The sequence below is a fragment of the Photinus pyralis genome, unplaced genomic scaffold (genome assembly GCF_008802855.1).
Source record: "Photinus pyralis isolate 1611_PpyrPB1 unplaced genomic scaffold, Ppyr1.3 Ppyr1.4_LG6, whole genome shotgun sequence".
Lineage (NCBI taxonomy): Eukaryota > Metazoa > Arthropoda > Insecta > Coleoptera > Lampyridae > Photinus > Photinus pyralis.
The window spans coordinates 30,471,302-30,494,341 of record NW_022170663.1 but is presented as its reverse complement, the minus strand read 5'-3'; the positions used below and the strand labels follow the sequence as shown (position 1 = coordinate 30,494,341).

Here is a 23,040-nt window from a genome sequence, read left to right as displayed (position 1 = left end):
CAATTAATTCGGTTGGTCAAATCATCTTTTGGAAAAAGTTTCATACAAAGGTTGTACAATTCTAAAGGGGGCTAATCGTTTGTGACCTTACTCCAGAATGGGACCCCCCATTTTGTGCTCGAAAATGGAAAGAGCGGGAAATTTTACTATCGGGCAGTTTCTTATTTATCAACTGCTTGGATCGTAGGGCAAAAATTGGTTAGAGTAGGACCCAAGGATACTGTATAATATAAGGATTGCTCGATCACTGAATTTTTTCGCCGCGTGTAGTGACGTCACTCGCGGACCCAGTACTAGCGCATGCTTTGATTAAGGCCGATTCCCATTATTATAGCAGCATCGAGCAGCGCGGCGCGGTGAAAAGCTGCTCTCGATTGATCGCATGTAAATAAGTAGATCCGTTTTCACCTAGGCAGAGCGGCGCGGTGCAGCGCAGCAAATTTTAAACGCGTCGGGAAGCATTGGAATACGCGGCGCTGCTTTGAAACGCGCCGCTCTGCGTGTAGACGGACAAGTGGGAAAATCGAGGAGCGAAGCAGATCGGCGTGTATGTACATGGCATAGTGCCGCTATAAATATTATGAATTCATCTGGTGATGATGACGATTATGACTCTTCTTCGAGCGTGTAAGAATACATTCTCACTTAAATTGAACACAAACAGAAACGCTGCTTCGTCACGCTTCCAAATGGTGCTTAAGTGGGAATACCCCTCTACAATTTGTTGCTAGCGACGCGCCGGTCGGTGAGGGCGTCGATTCCCGAAGATGTGCTTTGTTCACATCGACTGACCTTGATGTGAACGTGAATGTCACTGCATTCTCGAACCTACCACATCGAGCGAAAAGTTGATCGAACGCAACGACTGGTCTAGACCACTCGTTGCGTGAAAGTCATGCGCAGTTCCAGCTACAGGACGGATCTTGCAGCTGTTTTGCTATAGAGGTTATTCAGTGCCCTAACCTATAAATTCACATATTTTCTGTGAAATAAAACATGGAATTGTTCGAGGATTTTCTGGTTATTAATAACAGTATCCTTAATGCAAAAACGAAACAAAATACAAAACTGACAAATGACAGTTCAATTCTTGTCTGTGATTGGTTAGCGCATACAGTTTGTTCGCGATTCGGGAATGCAGCTAAACTTGAACTTATCCCTATCGTATACGATCATGACGTCATGGCAGCCGGTCACATCACATGCACATCACGGAGCATATCGACTAACTTCGGGAATCGATACCCAGGTCTAATGAGAATCGACCTTTAGGATTACCATAAAATACGTTCAAATGGGTGTTGTAGGCAGGCATTTAAATTAGAAACACTTGTCCATTAATCTCGCTTGCAGGTTGCAGCACCATATCTATTCCTTGCGTATTAATCCATCGGTTTTAGCACGATACACTTACAACGGTATGCTCTTGCGCATCTAGCGTGACGTCACGTGCGAACAAAACCACAGAATATAAGAGCAAAATTACGATGCTGATCGACAAATCACAAGGTTAGTTGACAAATCATACTGATTTGTGTAGAGATCCTCGCGTAAGTTATTTCTGGGATTTCGCGATCGTATGAAATAAACTCTAACCAAAAACATTGGCCCTAAACATGAAATGCGGCTGTTTCGGTAAAAATTATATAATTAATGCATTATCAAAAGATCTAATCGCTCCTCCGTGTCCCTTTTATTTTGATTTTCATTATTACGCGGTAGTTTTAAAGTAGGTAAAGCATCAGGTTTCAAACATCCGCTGTTTTTAAAAGTAGGTCTAATTAAGGAGTCGTTCCCTTGCGGTGCTTCAAAACGGCTGGCTTCAAAATGTTCATAACAAATACAGGATATAGGATTAAACAGCAATGGAAAGACTTAAACACACCACTTAATAATAATGCAACACCATTTTTCAAGGTAATTTTGTCCTTACGACGACTTGCAACAATCCATTTTAGAGAAAAGTCTTCAATTTTCGGAAATCGAAAGTACCTATTTTATTTCCACACACAACCTGGCATTTTGGAATTTTCACTAATGATTACTTAGCTATCAACAAATTAATGCTTAGCTATCAACAAATTAACGCTATAAAACTCGTAAATACAACTGAAAAGGTGCAAACTGTCACGCGTGACATCTGTACTGGATTTTTCCGTGCGTAAACATTTGAATTTTGGCGCCACACGTTCGCAGGTGACGTAATGCGCAGTAGAAAACGCGTTTGAGAAAAATAATGAGCATACCGTGTGTAAGTGTATCGTGGGTTTTAGGGAAGTTATGGTAAATGACTTCCGGGTTAGTGATTTTTGTGCAAACACGGCTGTTATTACAGTATAATATTGCACATCGGCGTCCTGGCGTCCATTCAAATACGTTCACAACTTAGCAAATTATAATATAACTGTCAATTCTGACAGCCAAGTCCGTTGGTGACGTCACATATGACTTAAACTTGGGCAACATTACAAGTATAGGGTTCGAGCAATCCTTATATTATATAGTATCCTTGAGTAGGACCATATCAAGGTTGTTTTATTAGAAAGGTTGTCTGGTAACTCTAAACCAATAGAATGCTTGCATTTTGAAGGCGGGAAAACGTCATCCAGAATTCACATTTAAAATTGCTCATAGGTTACAATGCTAATAAAAGAGGTAAAAAAGTTAGTTTTTGCAGTATATTTTTGGATTTATATGGGTATATGTATATGGGGGTGGTTCTTATATTGGAAATCTTGGAAGTTTAAAGTGCATAGAATTGATGAACTAACCTTTCAATCACGGCTATGAAACCCACAAAATTCACAAACTAAATGTCTTTATATTCCACCAAACAGGTATCTACAGCTAAAATATGCCCTTATGCACTTCAAAATTCAACAAATTTTAAACAAATAAACTATAATTCAAGAAAAATAAGCACCCGCGCGACTACAAACAACGTTGAACGTCAATGTCAGAATTCTCGATGACGTATACATTCCGTCCCTCCCGCTTCCGCCCACATAGTTACCAGGTAACCTTTGAAATAAAATAACCTTGGGACCATATTCTATACAGATATAGGACTCTTCGATCTACAATGGTAGGGACACGAACTTATAAATTAAGATGGACTAATGCTGAATTGACAAATGACACGTACACTACATGGAGGCAGCCATGATGTGCACTCACTTGGCGCGAAATTCAAATCAACTAATAAACATGCATTACCCTCACGTTTTCTAAATAAATTACTGTGACACATGTCATTTTCCAAGGCTACAATAATAGTCTCGAAATTTGACCGCTAGGAAAATTCCCCTAAAAAATAATTAAAACGTGCACATCATGGCCGCGCCCATGTTAGGGCCATTTTGCCTCTATGCAACTGTTTGATCAGCAGTCCATCTTAATTTATAGGTTCGTGGACAGGAATAAACAGATACGTTTAAAAATTTCTTTTCCCCCTTTATCCCCCCCCCCCCCCAACATGTCATAAAATTTCAACCCCCTACGGCCACGTATAAGGGTAGTAGTACTCAAGGTTAGTAGAGTACTGACCTTGAGTAGTACCATTGTATAAGGTGGATATACAATGGTAGTAGGTACCTACCTATAGGGGGAAAGGGGGTCAGACATTTTTTTACAAGAAAAGGGCGACTTCAGCTAGAATTTTTTATATTATTTTGCAGAGGTGTACAAAATGACACATTATGACGTCGCTCTTTTTTTATAAAGAAATTTGTAACCTCCCAAAATTTTGCATTGTACATGTTTGGGGATCTAAACTTTGGGACACATCTGACCATTACCATCGTAGACCCAAGAGACCTACTCTAACCTATTTTTACTTTAATTGCTGCATAAAAGCAACTGATAAATAATAAGACACTGTCCGATAGTAAAATTTCCCGATCTACTTTGAGATGTCTGCTTTCAAATTTCAAACAAGAAGTTCCGTTACCGTATATTGAGACACCGTTTAAGCTACCGTTGCCAGATACCGAGCCACAATTCAATAGCGTTCCCATGAAAAAACAATAGGTTTATTATTCAACAATGTATTCAGTCTTCAATGTCAGCAATTATAACAATAGTAGTCTGTATAGGGAGGAAATGGTGGATAGATTTAGTTTTGCCGAGTTAGCTTTTCGAGTTCCCACAGGTTCATTTTTTTCTTTGAGTTCACTTTGCTTTGGGTAGTCAGTTAGTGTGTTGTTCATTGTAACAGAAAGGTAATGTACTTAGTTGTAATTGATTTATATTGTAGATTATGTTGCCTTCAGCTAGTTGTAATGCAGGGTAAAGTGATTCTTGAATTTGGTGTAATTTGCTTTCATGTAAAAGTGGTTCTTGTTTGATTTGTTGAAGATTGGCCAGTTATCAATTTTCATGTGTTTGTTTTGAACCCATTTAGATTGATTAGCGACTTCAATTCTTTGTGTATGAATCAGCCTTTTTTGAGTGTAATTAACCGTTTCGCCCTTGCAGAGGTACATGCCGGAGTGATAAAAGATACTTAGCGGCATGTATTTCGAACGACAACTTTAGTCTAAGGTTACCGTATCCAGGATCTTAGATACCTGCTAGATTGGAGGAGGTCTGGCTAATTAATGATGTTTATTTTATGCACTTTATGTAAAGAGACTTCGGAATGTATCTTTCACACATGAGAAAGGATTGAAGGTGCTTTTTAAATCTATTTGTGATGGCCATCCTTTAACTTATCAAGTTTGTATTGCATTAACGTCAGATTTCAATCTGTCCAATTCAAGAATTACTTACTCGGATTATTATTCTTTGTATAACTATTGTAGCTGTGTTGTAAAATGTGTTTAGCGTTATCCAATGTTACCTCTCATTCTCCAGATTTTCCCTCTAGATTTCACCTCTGTGAACAGTGAGTCGGAATTTTCTTTAGCACGGTTCTTTTGTCCGACGAGTTCTAGTGGAACCTGGCACTTTTTGGCTTTAAATGTATTCTGTCTAAATTTGTAGGATGTCTTTCGGCCTTTTGATTCATTTTTACACTCTTGATCAGTTCTTTAATAAACTTTATTTGTGTTTCAATTTCAATTAAGCGTATTATTTGCGTTCCGCCTTTCCGATAATTAGCATGGGTACGAGTGAGTGCAACCTGGCCTTCCACAACGTAGGTGTTACGGACATTGTCGAGTGCGAGGTTTGTGTTACTACGCAGGTGTTCCGAGTTCGTGTTTTTCCCGCTTTCGTTAGCGCGGGAGCTGTCGACTTGGGTACATCACAACTTATTACAAACTTCAAAATTAGGGGGCCTCATTAAACATTTTTTGAAGGCCTTGGAGGTCAAGATCAAGGTCATCCTCAAGGTGACTAACTACCCCTTTACAGTTGTACAACTGTTGTATGACACTTTTTCCCAAAAAATATGATCCCACAAGTTATTAAATAGTCTCAAGATAAATGGATATGATACACATATATCATAAAATTCACAGATTTCGCAATCCTTGCATCCATCGGAGACATTGGAAATGATAACCGTATAACCTATAAACATAAAGCGGATAAAGCCATAAATAACCTTTATTCACCCGGAATAATTTTGCTCCACTCGCTCGCAAGCTCGCTCGTGTCGCAAACGTGAACTTTCGGAATAATAAGCGGCGTAACATGTTTGTAATTGTAATACTATCACGGGCGATGCGCGAGAATTTTCAATTCGAATTAACAAAACCCCTGCGCACTGTTAAGTAAGTACCGTATCGACAGTATCCGCGACTTTTCCTGAATTTACCGATTGCAGTCGAGTACGGTACATTCAACACTAGACGCGACACCACTGTCTTTTTTTCTACTCGGTAAACCTGGTAAATTCATACCCATACAAAAAACATAAGCATTTCCAATGCTAAAAGTTCTATAACAGTTAAGTACGTCGATCTTTCCTAGCTCATACCTGGTTAAAAATCATTTTGTGCAAATGTCAGATGGCGGCTGTTGCCTAATCTAATATATTACAGTGGCGCATCTATAGAAATTATTTTTGAATGTACAGGGTGTCCCATTTTTACGCCGGGAGTGATTTTTTAGAACACCTTGTATATTTTATATTATAGGTTGGCATCTTATTAATATTTTCCGGATAATTCCCCATAAGCAAGCCTCGCGTTTATGAATCGTAGCGTAGCGGTAGCGTTGAGCAAGAATGTTAATCCGAGTGAAGGACATTAACACAACACTTTGATAATGAGAAAGTTGAATTTAGTGATAGAGGGTGTTCACAATGAAATGATAAATTTTCCCAATTTCAAAGTCCCGTAACTATTTTTTTTTCAAATAGGACTACCACTATTTTATATCGCTATTCGATAGTCTATAAAAGTTGAAGAGAACATAAAATCGAATAACGAAATAAAATATAGTGGTACTTCCACTGAATAACTAAATCCAACTTTCTCATTTCCAAATTGCTGCCCTTTACTCGGATCAACATCAACAAAATGATATCGAAACAACAAGATGTTCATTTTTTTAAAATCATCCAATAAAATGAGACACCCTGTACATTCAAAAATAATTACTATAGATGCGCAACCATCTACAGTTGACTTTTGCAGATTTTTTTCGGTTATTCCGCGTCAAGGTTAGGTACTTACATTTTTTAAAGTGGAGTGTAGCCGTGTAGGTACCTTAAAATGATATCTTCAGGATCTGTTAGATCGTCGACGCGAGGTACTCCGATCTTTTAATTACTCCTAATCTAAAAATGATAATAAGAGAGTTGTCGATTGTGGATGCGCAGTGTTAGAGGGACCTACCATGGAAATTGCTTCGTAAACAAGAAAGTTGCATTTTGCGCATGCGCGCTACGTTTTTTTGGCGCATTCGCTTTATTTGCTTTTATTAGAGGGACCTAACATACAAATTTGTATATTACTCTATAAATAAGAAAGTTGCTTATTGCGCATGCGTAGTACAATTTTTGACCTTCTATTGTAAAACGTGGCCGATAGATATAGGCGATCAATCGCATCGTTCTAGTCATCGGCGTTTGCAAATAAGTTTCAAAATACAAAATTTGTAGGCAAAGCGGGGGGGGGGGGTTAATAGATGATAGGCGCTTTCTTTCGGTGATCCAAACGCGTTTGGATTGTCAAATCACGTTCTTTCGAAGTGTGATCTTATAATCATGATTGCTAAAATTGTAAACAAACTGAACATAAAAGTTTTATGATCCCGAATTCCTAACCTATAAATGCAAGGATATTTTTGCTCAATTGTTAGGTTAGTCAATATTTATAACTGAAGAGGAGCATAATCGTGCAAGTACTTCCACTTGTATTTAAGTTATTTTCATAGTCCAATCAAAAAATACGTAATTCGAGTGCAAATATGTACTTAACCATACTTTGATTTAAATTCGCGCGTTCTTTCGTAAAACGTGATCCTACGAATCACGATCTTGAAATCATGATCGCGAAGTAGCCGAAAGAAAGCGCCTATAGTGTGTAGATGCCACTTTGTCATACGTTGGTATAGGAGCGTTGGCCTACTACACTTTATTCCGTATAACTTCCGTTGCACGTCATCATTTTCTATGACGTAATTACTATGCAATAATGCCAAATCTAGTTTTGAGCGATTTAGGTTATGTCACTTGTCAATAAGACAGTGCATTGTTTGTGTGAACAATGCACACCTTAAATAAAATAAAAATAATTTTTATTATTCATTTCGTTAATTGGAACCACAATATACATACAATATACTTTAATAACTTATGAACCGTACAAATGTAGCATCTCTTTTACAGAGAAAGTACTAAATATAACATTTTACAGGTTATGTGATGTGATGGATGATATTCAAATTAATCGGAATCATCAGAACTGCTTTCGTGTTCAAAGTTTATAATAATAGTAGCAACGTTTTCAAGATCTAATTGCTTCTCTTTTGTACCACTCGTGTATTACAGTTTCCGTATCCTTAACTGAATTGCGCCACGTTTCCGAAGTTATCGATTGTAGTGTTTCTTGTCACATGTTTATGCAATTTTCAATGCTTCGTCCATCTCTACCAATGTGTCGATTGTAGTAATTTTTCGCTATGCCCCAAATATGTTCGATAGGATTAAAAACACGATGATAGGGTGCTAATCGTAAAACGAAGTAACCGTATTGCTCGGCTAAGTGGTCAATGCGTTATACGGTAGATTTTAGCTGATTTATTCCTAAAAGTATCAACAAGATTTAGATAATATCAAATAATTTGCGAACGTACTTACTGTGCAACCTTTTCAACAGTTCGGCTTTCAAATCATTGTCGGAGAACTGCACATTATGATCACCTAACCACACTTTAATGTTGTCTGTTTTCCCGTTATCTAACACAATTACTGACGGGTTAAAGGTAAGTTCATAGCTCTCCGTTCATACGTTTCCGTTTGTCCGTTAGCCAATTAGAAGACAGCAAATTTTTAAATCGTACGTCGTCCGTTTACGACGGAAAAGTTGGTTGAAGTTGAACATTTACGTTTCTGTTGGTCCGTTTTTAACAAGAGTGAGGTTATGTTTGGTACGTTTACAGCGTTCTCCTATTCGTTCTTCACGGAAATAACCAGATAGCAATGTGTTCTTACTTTCGTACCATTTTTACATACTGAAAATCACGGAGGGTACAGTACAAAACAAAGTTTAGGTTATGGTTATACTTGCAAATGTACAATGTGGACGGATTGCTATGAACCTTAACAAAATGTACTATCCGTTTGACGGATCAACGCAACGAATGAACGGAGAGCTATGAACCCACCTTTAATCAAATCAAACGAAAAGTAAACCAAAAGCAACCTGTCAAATTTACAAATTTAAACGCGACAACATAGCGAAATGCTACCAATTGCTGCGGCTAAAATAAACTACATGCTTAATGTGTTGCCTAATAAACGAAAGTAAGTTTACGTTGGTACGTCGTTTTCTTCAGGTAATGACGTGCAACGGAAGATATACTGAATAGACCATGAATAGACCGTATATTAAAATACACAGCCAAAGGCATCGCCTCGGATACGCCGTCTCGCTTCCCGCATTTACTGAAATCGCTGTGGATTCTAGAATGCGACCAATCGATATAGGAACGCTACGTAAAAAACCGCAAAATAGGAAACAAGTGAAATTTTTTAGCAATGGGCTCATCCCGCCTTCATTTTTTATTTCTGATCCACAAAGTCCATTAAAAATAAAAAGACCCGTGTGTCCTCAATTTTTATTTGCGAGTAAAATAAACCCAAAATAAATTATTGAAAAGCTGTGTTTTTAGTCCGAATTTGAAACGCTTCAGACTAAATACGTCACAAACCTACAACCAATCACGTAGAAGTGAGCTGGCAACCTTACGCGAGGGTCTGACGTTTGTCACATTTGACGTTTTGAGAGGGATGTTTAACTGCATCTAGCACGAAAGTGACAAGTGCCTGTGACAGATGACGCAAGTTATAAATGCCATTCTCCTGCAATATTGCCAAGTCGTTATGTCATCTGAATGGTTCTAGGAGCTGATTGGTCGGGCTTATTACGTCACAGAGCCCGCCACAATCATATCGTTTTGAATAAACCTTTAAAACCGCACATGTTCATTATTTTTTTGCTAATCAGCCTCTATTTTTAAATAAACCTTTACTGTCCAAAAAAATGTTTTATGGTTTCAGGTACACGCTTATTAAATTAGAACTGCGGAATTCAACTACACTGTAAACCCCCATTGGGTAATTAGTTAGTGAGGGGGGGGGGGGGTAACACAAAACCCGAGTGTAGATGCCACCTACGTAGTCTCACCCTTGTCTGGGACTGTTTAGATTGATACATCGTAGATGATCTATTGATGGTGGCGACTGTGACGACTCAAAGATTATCGGCATTACCATTGGCGTAAGTATTCGGAAAGGCATTCTGCTTCAAAGTCTGCAAACATGGGTGTTAATACAAGGATGATATTATATAAAGCAGGCGTGGGCAACCTTTTTTTCCAAGGGGCCAAAATAAAATTTTCCATATGCACCACGGGCCACACTTGAAAATCCAAATAAAAAGTATGTTGAAAGAAATCAATATTTATCTATTTCTTTTTGGTCTATATCTATTTTTTGCTTTCGTAAAAAAAACAATAAGTACTCTTGAAAATTGACATGATTTTGCATACAAAATTTACCAGACGTGGATAATAAATCCCCATATTCAGCTCGTATCCAAATTTTCATTTATGCTCTTAATTAAGATTTGTTGCAATATATGGCTTAAAAATGTTGTTTAATCCCAAAACACCTGTCCTTGTATTGCCCCACCCCGTATATATCGTGAGGAAAATTCTGGAAAATACCTGGCGATATTTCTGAAACCAGAAATGCATCTTTAAATAGGCGTTTAAAATGCCTTGGAAGCTTCGGATTGCGCCCACTAGATGCTGTACGTGTAACATAATCATATTAATTAATTAATTAAAATTTTAAATGTAACTTGTGGGCCCTATGAAGTATTAACTCTCAATTATGTTAGCGGGCCGGACAAAACTTATCGGCGGGCCGGATTTGGCCCGCGGGCCGTGGGTTGCCCACGCCTGATATAAAGCATCCTTTGTACTTATATTCGCGGGACTAATTATTTTATCTTTTCGTTATTCTTGCAAATTGATTCATATTGATGTATTGGTTGAATTTAATGGAAGTAAGACATAAAACGTTGAAGGCACCACAGCCGTTAACAGAAATAACGCCCTTGATACCTTATAATTCCTACTATAGAATCTACGTAGGTTTTTCGATTGAGTTTATGTTGTAAAATCAATTTATTTAACTCCACCATTGAATAAAAAATTATTCAATGACTCTACTCAATTGTACTTTTTTTCTATCTTGCATTCGAAGCGAATCGTACCTACTTACTTATTCTAATAGATAACTGCGCCAATCTTATCACCGCGTAAATTATTTGAGTACCTACCTATTATAGAATTAAGCATTACTTATTTCGTAATAGTGGCGCCTTTATCCCTCATTATCTACCCAAAAATTAGTGGCCGAGTATATATAGTACCTACCTACCTACTGTAAACTGTTGCAAAAGAAATTCGTTAGGACTCTCTGTGAGTATATACTTTTGTAGTATAGTACATACGATTGAATACAACAGGTACTATCTAGTACCTAGAGCAATAGCACGTCACGTTAATAAAAAGAAGTACCTAGGTAGAACTAAGAAAACTTTATTTCCATTTTTAGCGCATTTCCACAAAAATAAAAAAAAAATGCGCTATTGTGGCCACTTTGTCCGTCCGTCCGTCCGTCCGCTAACTTTGCGACGCTACTAGTTTTTTATCTTAAGAGCTATTATTCTACTTTTTTCGCTATTTGGTTCGTTATGGTGTCGAGTCTTGTACCAAGGAAGGAATTTTTTCTGTACCGCTTACAAAAAAAGTTATTGTAAAAAAAACAAAAAACCGTTTTTTACATGTTCTATAATTTTACACTTTTGCCGTTTATTAACGATCCTAGAGATCGTTTATAATTTTGCATTGCTATCTGTCGCCTGCCGGTTGGTCTCTCCGTCTGTTCCTTTGTCTGTCTGTCCATCTATCTGTCCGTGTGAACGATAACTTTGTTTAGAAATGTTCGATTGCTTTTACATCTCCGTTAGTTATGAACTGAATTGCATGAAATTCAATATGGGCATAGATTTAGCCATATAATACGCAATGCCAAAAGTTGAATCGAATCGATTCAAAATTCACAGTGCCCTTTTCGCATCTCGACCATTTATAAACCGAATTGCAAATTTTTTTACTTATAAAAGTATTTGAATCAAATTTGATACATAGGCACTTGGAATAAAGGAAAATCAAACGCCAATTTCAAAATTTGGTTTTGCGCATGCGCAGTGCCAACTTTTTTATTTATGGAAAAATTTAAACGAAATTTGATACATAGGCACTTGGGATAAAGGAAAATCAAACGCCAATTTCAAAATTTGGTTTTGCGCATGCGCAGTGCCAACTTTTTTATTTATTGAAGAATTTAAACGAAATTTGATACATAGGCACTTGGGATAAAGGAAAATCAAACGCCAATTTCAAAATTTGGTTTTGCGCATGCGCAGTGCCAACTTTTTTATTTATGAAAGAATTTAAATGAAATGTGATACATAGGCACTTGGAATAAAGGAAAATCTAGCGCCAGTTTCAAAATTTTATTTTGCGCATGCGCCGTGCCAACTTTTTTATCTATGGAACTATTTAAGTGAAATTTGATACTTAGGCGCTTGGAACAAAGGAAAATCTTAGTTTATTAGTTAGTCATAGTAAATTAGTTTTAAAATTTAGGTTTGCGCATGCGCAGTTCCAACTTTCTTATTTAGAAAAGCATTGAAATGAAATTCTTCTATAAACTGAAATTGAAGTAGCACGTCAACAATGGATTGCCCATGTGCAACGCTATCTTTCATATTTGTGGCCGGATTTTTACGATTTTAATAGAAGTTGCATCTTACAAATGGGAAATGAATGCAAGTGGAAATGCGCTTTATGTAAATCGTTTACGATTACTTTTTAACTTGTTATTTTTTGGTTCTAAACTCACTGTTGTGTAGGGATTGCCATCTGTCAAAGCCTAGCCACCTGCGTTGAACTGTGCGACTCTGGCAGTCAGCTACGGTTAAACCATCACTGCGCGTACCAATGCTAAGCGCGGATACTGCCAGGTAAGCGAGATGGGAAAACTAAGAGGCAAGCGCTCTCTTTATCGGGCTTGTGTTAGTCGCACTACCACCAGAGTTGGACTGGGTCAAGCATAGAGTGACCCAGTGACCCGGTGACCCAGTCAGTTTACTGACCCAGTGACCCGGTGACCCAGTGACCCGGTGACCCAGTTGACCCAGCGTGACCCGGTGACCCAGTTTGACCCAGTGACCCAGTTTGACCCGGTGACCCAGCTTGACTCGGTGACCCAGCTTGACCCAGTGACCCATCTTGACCCAGCTTTACTTAGTGACCCATCTTGACCCGGTGACCCAGTAATTAAATTCTTGTTAGGTATCATCCAAAACAATTTCAAGTAACTTTTAATTAAAAAAAAAACTTCCTCAATAATATTCGCCAACAAGCACGTAGCCCAATTTCATTCAAGAGAACTAATACCTAAAAAAATCAAATGCATTTGTTTATAGTTTGTAGTCAAGTAGTCAATGAAAGTATTTAGAGAAAAGATTCATTTGGATTAAGCTAACTAGTAGAAGAAAATTAAATGTGAATGAACACCTGTAAGCAAACTGGTAAGCCCTGAAACAAAGAAATGAAGGAGGGAACTGTTTAGAAATAACATTATTCTAATACAATTCGGGACATGGAAAGTTTTTTACGGCAGTATTAAAGCAAACATCACAGAAATGGCAGTTGTCAAGCAATGGAGTATTATTTTCAACAAACCAGCATCTCATTTATGTCATAATCTGTACACTTGAACCGAGGGCACTGACTTAACTGCGTTATTCGATCAAACTAGGTTACTGGGTCGAATTGGGTCCCCAGGTGAAATTGGGTCGCTGGGTCAAACTGGGTCACTGGGTCAAACTGGGTCACTGGGTCAAACTGGGTCACTGGATCAAACTGGGTCACTGGGTCAAACTGGGTCACTGGGTCTAACTGAAAATAGTATGACGTGACCCAGAGACCCAGTGACCCAGTTTAATTTAGTGACCCAGGTGACCCAGTTGACCCAGTGACCCAGTCCAACTCTGACTACCACAGCAATGTCGATTGTATGCGACCAACAGCAGCGCGATACAGACACTTGCCTCAGTTTCTCTCTCACGCTCAGTAGATCCGCGCGTAGAATTGGCACACGCATTCTATATGTCAATGGTTAAACATAGCACATCTTCCCCCTCTTCTTCTTCATTCTCTTCTTCCTCCTCCTCCTTTTCGTCTTAGTCTGCTTAACCGATTTCGGATAATATTGCAAACCGAGAGCGCAGCCGATAAAGTGCACCTGCTGACCTTAATATACTTTGAATTTTTGGGCAATTTCGTTGGCAGCGCAGCAAATCGCGCTACCCCAATAGGCAGGGGCAACATGAAAAATACGCTATCGGCGTCCGCACACGTGCGTAGACTTTTTAAGTTGTTTAAATTTAACTTTTCTAACGTTAGCTTGGCCTGTTTCATCAATTTTCGGCATTCGCACAATGATAGTATGCATATATCTACTGAAAAATTTCATTTCAAATTTATTTAATGAACGGTTTTCCTTGTTCAAACATTAAACAATCAAAGGGGCATCCCCGATTAACGATTATCGCTTTGACACTATTGTTCTGTAATATCTAATGTAATTACTACCGAGAAGTTCTATCTAATCTTTTTGCAGAAATGAAATCCATAATAGATAATTGATTTCACAATTTTTAGATTAAAACTCAACACTTGGCTTCGTTTTCAAGGAAAACAAATTGACAATTCGTTTTAATATACCTACCTACATCCACTATACTTAGGCATTGTTTAAATACTTGTTTGTGTTTTTGTTTGTTGAGTACCTAAGTCATTGTTTAAATACTTATTTAAACAATGACTTAGGTACTCAACAAACAAAAACTGAAACAAAAACACAGAAACCTAACGGGGCCTAATGTGCATTGCTAATGTGCAGTAGGGGCAGTTGAAGTGTAATTTGAGTTGCCTATCTTTAAGTTGGCTGTTTGATTTCTTTTTAGCGCCTTTCCACAAAAATAAAAAAAATGCGCTATTGTGGCCACTTTGTCCGTCCGTCCGTCCGCTCGTTTTATGAGACGGTACTAGTTCTTTATCTTAAGAAATATTGTTCTACTTTTTTTCGCTATTTGTTCGTTATGGTGTCGAGGCTTGCCCCAAGGAAGGAATTTTTTCTGCGTTTATTTCTAAAAAAGTTATTGTAAAAAAACCAACAAACCGTTTTTTACCTACATGTTCTAGAATTTTACACTTTTGCCGTTTATTAACGATCCTAGAGATCGTTTATAATTTTGTATTGCTGTCTGTTGGTCTGTCCGTCTGTTCCTTTGTCTGTCTGTCCCTCTATCTGTCCGTGTGAACGATAACTTTGTTTAGAAATGTCCGATCGCTTTTACATCTCCGTTAGTTATTAACTGAATTGCATGAAAACAATATGGGCATAGCTTTAGCCATATAATACGCAATGCCAAAAGTTGAGTCGAATCGATTCAAAATTCACAGTGCCCTTTTCGCATGTCGACCATTTATAAACCGAATTGCAAACTTTTTTATTTATAAATGTATTTGAATGAAATTTGATACATAGGCACTTGGAGTAAATGAAAATCTAACGCCAATTTCAAAATTTGGTTTTGCGCATGCGCAGTGCCGACTTTTTTATTTATGGAAGCATTTAAATGAAATGTGATACATAGGCACTTGGAATAAAGGAGAATCTAACGCCAGTTTCAAAATTTGGTTTGCGCATGCGCAGTGCCGACTTTTTTATTTATGGAAGCATTTAAATGAAATGTGATACATAGGCACTTGGAATAAAGGAAAATTAAACGCCAGTTTCAAAATTTGGTTTTGCGCATGCAGTGTCAACTTTTTTTTATTTATTGAAGCATTTAAATGAAATTGGATACTTAGGCGCTTGGAACAAAGGAAAATATAACATTAGTTTCAATATTTAGGTTTGCGCATGCGCAGTTCTAACTTTCTTATTTAGAAAAGCATTGAAGTGAAATTTTTCTTATAAACTGAAATTGAAGTACCTACCTATCACGTCAAAAATGGATTGCCCATGTGCAACGCTATCTTTCATATTTGTAGCCGGATTTTTATGATTTTAATAAAAGTTGCATCTTACAAATGAGAAATGCGCTTTTTGTAAATCGTTTACGATTACTTTTTAACTTGTTGTAAATATCGTTTTTTAAAATATTTGTAAGTATTTGTACCTATTTGTTTATCATAATTCATAGTCGATGCAAATAATATCTTTTTCTACAACTGTCAAAACAGCCTGTGATTTTCTGACGAAATTCTAAGCACGAAGTACTAGGTTTTTAAAGGGTTAATTAATAAGTAAGGTTGCTCTTGACAACGTGCTCGAAAGCGTCAACAAAACTTCTCAAATGTTCATTAGATAAAATTATAAAGAGAATTGTACAAAAATAAGTAAGACAGTTTCTTAATAAATATTCATATTGCTGAATATAATATATCTACTACGTAAATGTTTATAAGAATTAGTAAATAAATAAAGTATAGGTATCTTATCTCCATTCCACGAGTTCGTTTTACACATAATCTATCGGTTACAAACAAATCAAAACAGCCGCATTTATTCGGCTTAAAGAAAAAAGAAAGTATCCGGCTCACTAACCATGCAAATAACACTTTTAAGTTACATAACAGACTGCACGCGCACATATAACTCACTTGTTTCTTTGCGATCTTATAATAGGGTTTATGAATCGGGTGGAATTAAGAAAGAGAATCACCCTGGATATTTGCGTCCACACTCTTTTAAATCCGAATGTTCCTTAAGGTTTGAGTCTATTTGGATCATTGTACGTGTTAAAGACTCAGTTGTATGTTATGATCCGAATTGCATGAAATTAAAAATGAGCATATAGCATAGTATAGCCATACCCATCAGGAGCTCGTTTGCTATATTTGTTTACAATTTAGTTCATTTACCATTAACTTCATAGACGGATTTTTTACTTGCGTTTAAAAGATCTCAAAAGTTTTCATCAAGTCTTCAATCGGCTTCACCATATTCTGATCGCCTGCGGATTGAGTCAAGTTTCTATTTAAAGTCGTCCATGGCACTGGACCATTTATGATCAAGAGTTAAAAAAACCATTTTAAACAATAATTTCGTAATACGGGAATTACGCGCTTGTTTACATAAGATAGGATATTATAATATGGTAACGCAATAGACGTATAATATCTTAGGTATATTAAACCGATACTGCTATCAACCACATTGACGTTTGTATAATCAGCAGCATAGGTCACTTAATTTCTTCTAGCAGTATAGCATAATTTGGATGAGCGCAACCAAACACTTCTGCTCTACATGCTGGATCGTTGAAAACAGCGATTTTATGATACCTTACCTATGAAAAAACTTTGTGTTACTCCTCAAACCTCCTATTTTGGTACCTATTTTTCATCGATGTGTGATTGACGCAAACAACACAATAGCATGTATCAATTCGGAAACATTTTTTCCATTTAATCTACGTTCGGACATTGTAACTTTAAATGATTCTTTATAATGCTGTGCACGATTAAGAAGCCACCCTGTATCAATGCGTAAAACATACCAGACGCAGGTACCTACCAGCACAGATCTTTTAAATCTGTGCTACCAGTGTAAATATCATGGAAGCAGTACCTATCATTAGAAAGAACCGTTTTAAAATGTTTGTTGCCCATAATTACACAATTTTTAACTAACGATAAACGTCAAGGTTATAGCATTGTTTAAATGGGTACAATGGTTTGTATGAATCCCATTCAATAATATGTGGTTATTTGCTGAATAATATTTGCCCACACTGGGTATGGGTATACAGAAGTTCTATAAAAAGATCTACAGTTCTACTACTGCGCGATGTTTATTTTTGTCAAAGTATATTGGCGCATGTGGCATCTCTTTTGTAAAAATTCTCCTACTATTAAGATGGGCAAGCAGTAAACTTTGAACCAATGCTAATCTAATCAATTAAAAGTAATGACCGTAACTGGCACACCAAAAATCTTTAGTAACCAACGATCATGGCTGACATTAACATAGCCGTAGTAGGTGCAGGCGTTGTGGGTCTAACTACGGCCCTAGAGCTGCAAAGTCAATTCAGAAACGCCAAAGTAACGGTCATCGCCGACAAATTTCAACAGGACACGACTAGTTTCGTCGCCGCCGGTCTCTTCAGGCCTAGTCCGAGTTTTGCCGGTCCCAACCAAGACATAACAAGGTAAAGTAGAAATAGTTATAAAGCGCTCAGTAGGTACAACGCGCAGATTTCAGAAAGTGGATCAATAATTCGTACTATCATTGGGACGCTATCCGGAAGATCGCCGAAGCCCCGTTGGTCGGAGTTACTGAGATTTCCGGTTATATGTTCTCAAAAGTTTCAGCTTCTGTAGTTCGGGTAAGATTTTTTTGCAACACTTATCTTCTTGTTTTTGAAACGCAACGAAAAACATTATGCGAAGTAATCAAATTATATTTGCTTGATTGATAACAAAGTTATATAGTCACTTAATTAACGAGATTCATTTTTTAACTAACCAAACTGCAATTCCATGTGGAAAGTAAATTGAAAACGCAGACTTCTTTGCTTACAATCTACCTATAAAATGCGCAATAAAATAATATGCTTTAAAATGTCTTAGCAACTCATGTTCGCAGATATTTGTTTAATCTTATCAAATGTTTTATTCAAATTATGTAATACGTTTCTTACATCAACTGCACGTTCCGTTTAATTGCAACAGCGCAATGAATCTTTATTTATGTAATCCGGAATTAACACACATAATACCCCATATACCTATCGGGTGTAGGTAATTCAGGTGCAATATGTGATTTAATAGAAGTAGAATTTGGATTCATTTATTGAGGCCGTTGTATGTACACGTGCTGTTACCCATATCTCTTCGCACTACCCCCTCCTTAATGCAATTGCATCGTAGTTTCTGGATTCCCAGATCTCAGATTACCAGAGTACTCGGAATTGTTATTGCATTTCCAGTGTTATTGATTATTCCTGGCATACTTTGGACAGCGTTGGTTTCAACATTATGGTGCACCCGCGCACAACGCTCGAATCGTGCGAGAATACCTATATGGGACAAATTTTACTGGCCAACTTTTATTTTTTTGTGTACCTACCTAATGAAAAATGCAAGTCAATAGTGCATGTATGTACTTTTTTACGGGCCTCGGGCCGACCATATACGAAAATAATGATTTCTCTTAAATGAAACGTTGTATTGAAACATCTCGACGGTGACTTGTAGAGTTCAAAAGTGGCAATGATAAAGTGTTTTTGATTTTTTTGTATCTGTTCAAACAACATCAGAAAAAAATAAAAACCAAATCAGCAAATTTTGGTGTGTCTGACCATAGAGTAAATAATATATATTTACTCTATGTTCTGGCATATCTTCGGAAGTAATCGGAATGTTCTGGTTTTATTTAAAGCATGAAAATAACTCTTTAATTGTGCATCTTTTCCGTAATTTGACCATCTTCGTATCTTCTATGGTTTCCGAGATCCCCATGATAGACATCCTTATCTTGGACACAGTGTATACAGTAAACATAAAAATTTTTCGTAAAAATACAAATATCTCGGCCTGCTTTTAAGTAGTCAGTTTACAAAAAAATTTCTACTTCCTCCATAAAATCAATTCGAAGTTAGGTTGATCGTAATCTCGTTATCTAGTAGCCACGAAGCCTTTGGTATGTATTTGAAGTTAGCGTTCAACGTACGTTATTGCGCTTGTCTGATGCTATAAAGAGATGGGAGTCGTACGTTGAACGCTAATTCCAAGTGGATCTTTCGCGAAAATATACATTGCCGTTTCGCTATGGTGCGGTTTAGCTGGTACACACTGTATACCGATTTTAAAAAAATCAAAAAGAAATTAAATTGTATAAATTTCTTGTTTCAGGTATGGCATCTTGAGAAAAGTAATTTTTTAAAAATTGGTTAGAAAAAATACCCGAATCTTTAAGAGTTCTTTCTTACTATTTAAATGTGCAACACCCTTAAAGTAAACGGTTTTCTACTGTTTTTCTACACAAAAATAATGGCGATATTTCTTGCTCCCGCAATCTCCGAAATACTGATTGATCCCAACTTATAAAAACGAAAGTCGATACAAATTCCTAGGTCTCGTATAATGAATGACACCTTTGATTATATTCCTTGCTCCCCTAATCTCCGAAGTACTGATTGATCCTAACTTATAAAAACGAAAGTCGATACAAATTCCTAGGTCTCGTATAATGAGTGACACCATTGATTGGCAGTTCAAATTATGGTCATTCAAAATTAGGTAAACCGACGGCAAAATGTAGATGTCGTATGCAAAATATCATTTGCACACTATAGACCACTTTAGATGCGCGAAGAATTACGACATGATAATTCTTCTCGAGTTATTATATAGGGTCACAAGATTTATTTCGCGTGTTTAAAACTTTTCGCATTTATTTTATACGTACTTAACTTCGCTACCATAGTATTACTAAGCACAAAATTTCTCCGAAGGCAATGCACTCTCTCAATTATTAGGGTGTCACATCTATATATAAAGACATAATGTTCATTTCTAAGCGCGAATTCACAAAATAAAACACGGACATTTACAGGGGGTTGACCCAACTGCACTCACGGCTCAACAAGAATTCTCTCCGGTTACCAACTTTTCCCACGACTTTATTTTTTTTTAATTGATACCCATCCCTTGACGCAAATAAATCTCTTCCACCAATCAACTATTTCCACACATTCAATTAGATTCATCCCCGGTTATAAATCAACTCAACGTGAAGTTGATTTTCCGTTTATTTTACAAAATTCACATGACGCAGCAATCAACAACCCATCAGGTAACGACGGCTATGCAAAAGAAACAAAGTTTGTCCTGTAACCGTAGGCAATCACGCCGTTAAGTTCTCCAACATATTTAAAGTCAGGACCGTATTTAAGGACCTCTCGCCCACGATTGACAACCAAAAAATTTAAGAAATTCTGCCAAATAATTATATCTTGCATGACACAATTTAAAAAAAACTGTGCAACCACAAAAAATTCAAAACAACGCTAGTGTCGTAGGAAAGGAACACAAAAAAACCAATATAATGGCGTAATGTATAATTCGTATTTTGCATTTTGATCAGTTATTTCACAGACATAGTATATGTTGTCTGTGGTTATTTTAATAGTCAACAATCTAGAATGAGCAATAGTAAAACTGTTGTCAAATAATAAAGCATGGTAAATATAAATCGTACCTTAAAACCTACCTACACAAAACATGATACAAAAAAACAGGTTAAAAGCAAGTTATAAAACAAAGAACTGGTTGGGGCACAAACAGGTAGCAAAACAAGGTATCTGTATACCGGGTGACCCAATAAGACTGTTCCGCGGCGATATCTCGAGAACCGTTCGTCATATGACTTAGGGATAAAAAAAATTATTGGGTAAATCGGTCATGAAGAATCGCTGGAAAACAACTTGCAAGTTCTAAAAACGACCAACAGAGGGCGTAACTGCAATCTTAAATTTTAAAATTGCGTTTTCTTTAAATTTCGCATAATAAACTTAAATAAATGTTTTCACATTTTTAAAGAGAACCAGTTTATCTATCAATTTCCTAAAAGCAAAAACTCAAAAACAAAGATGGTGTGGGGCGTTCAATTGTTTTTGCAATAACCTGCTTTAACTTCTTAACCGTTTGACCGATTTTAACAAATTTGGTATGGTTGAAAAGAGCATTCCTTGGGCAATGAGAATCAACCAAAATATAGTTAATTTAGTTGAATCCTTCTCCGCCAGGGGGCTACAATGACCCGAAATCCTAAACAAATCAATAAAATCAAATGGAATGATATGACCTTTTTTTAGTGAAAAAGTAGCCAAATAACATCCAAAGAGGCCAGTGAAAACCGTTTTTAAAAATCTCGTTCCTAACCTCAAATATTGAGAAAATGAGATTAATTGATTAATTAATTAAACTGCTTAGCTTGTATCTTACATTTACTTTTTACGTATTTCCGGTATTTGTCGATAGCGCGAAAGCTTTTGGTTAGAAATCGGCATTTTATAAAAGACTCCAAATTCAAAAAACTGAACTTTCTGAATGTAAACATAGCAGAATAATTTACAAATTACGGCTGTTATTATTTTATAATGCATCGTGTTTCATTTGTTTATTTTCCAAGGCCTACTCAAAAGTGTAGGGTCCTTTTCCAAACCTTCTTTTGCGCCATCGACAAATACCGGAAATACGTCAAATAAGATACAATTTAAGCATTTTTATTAATTAATTAATTAATCTCATTTTCCCAATATTTGAGGTTAGAAACGAGATTTTGAAAAACGGTTTTCACTGGCCTCTTTGGGTTTTATTTGGCTACTTTTTCATACAGAAAAAGTATCATTCGGTTTGATTTTTTAATTTTTTTTAGGATTTTGAATCATAGTGTCAAAATTAGCCTCCTGGCGGAGAATAATTCAACTAAATTAACTGTATTTGATTCTTGTTGCCCAAGGAATACTCTTTTCAACGATACCAAATTTGTTACAATCGGTCAAACGGTTAAGAAGTTAAAGCAGGCTATTGCAAAAACAATTGAACGCCCCACGCCATCTTTGTTCTTGTTTTTACGAAAATGACGGATAAACTGGTTCTCCTTAAAAATGTGAAAAAAGGTTGTTTAGTTTATTATGCGAAATTGAAAGAAAATGCAATTTTAAAATTTAAGATGGCAGTTACGCCCTTTGGTGGTCATTTTTAGATCTTGAAAATATTTTCCAACGATTCTTCATAACCGATTTACCCAGTAATTTTTTTTACACCTAAGTCATACGACGAACGGTTCCCGAGATATGGCCGAGGAACAGTCTTATTGGGTCACCCGGTACAACAGGTGACTAATCTTTGGTGCAATAAAACGCTTCTGTTAAAAGTAAGATGGAAAGTCTACAGTAGAGAGTCGAGGTCAGTCCGGGCATTAGGTGTCGTAAACTCGTAACTAATGCGGTTACAGTTATTTGCCACCCCCGTGACCGCCGGATCCAACTATTGGAAGCACACAACGAAATTGCAGACCTTCTCTGATGGCTACCTACCTGTTCCTAACGCTACTGAATTTAGCAACTGTTTAACTTAAAGCTATGCGGTCATTCTTCCAATATTTGTAAAGAGCAACCGCTGGCGTTAGTACTGTAAGCTTTTGTAATTCTAGCGAAGGTGAGACAACACAGTTTCCACTATTTTCCCCAACTATCGCCAAAC

At 36.9% G+C, this 23,040-nt stretch overlaps 1 protein-coding gene across 2 annotated transcripts in view; it reads left to right on the top strand.

Moving 5' to 3' along the window:
- Positions 1-3,902: 3,902 nt before the first annotated feature.
- The window catches only part of LOC116174813 (D-aspartate oxidase), a 21,453-nt gene continuing 2,315 nt past the window's right edge, over positions 3,903-23,040 (top strand). Inside the window, exons 1-3 of one of the 2 annotated variants that reach the window (XM_031492805.1) lie at positions 3,903-4,220; positions 17,770-17,978; positions 18,032-18,155. In XM_031492805.1, the coding sequence (XP_031348665.1) occupies positions 17,782-17,978; positions 18,032-18,155 (321 nt within the window). In that variant the 5' untranslated portion in view covers positions 3,903-4,220; positions 17,770-17,781. Of the gene's footprint in view, positions 4,221-10,968; positions 11,104-17,769; positions 17,979-18,031; positions 18,156-23,040 lie in introns of those variants that run through there. The other variant, XM_031492806.1, reaches the window with a different exon arrangement.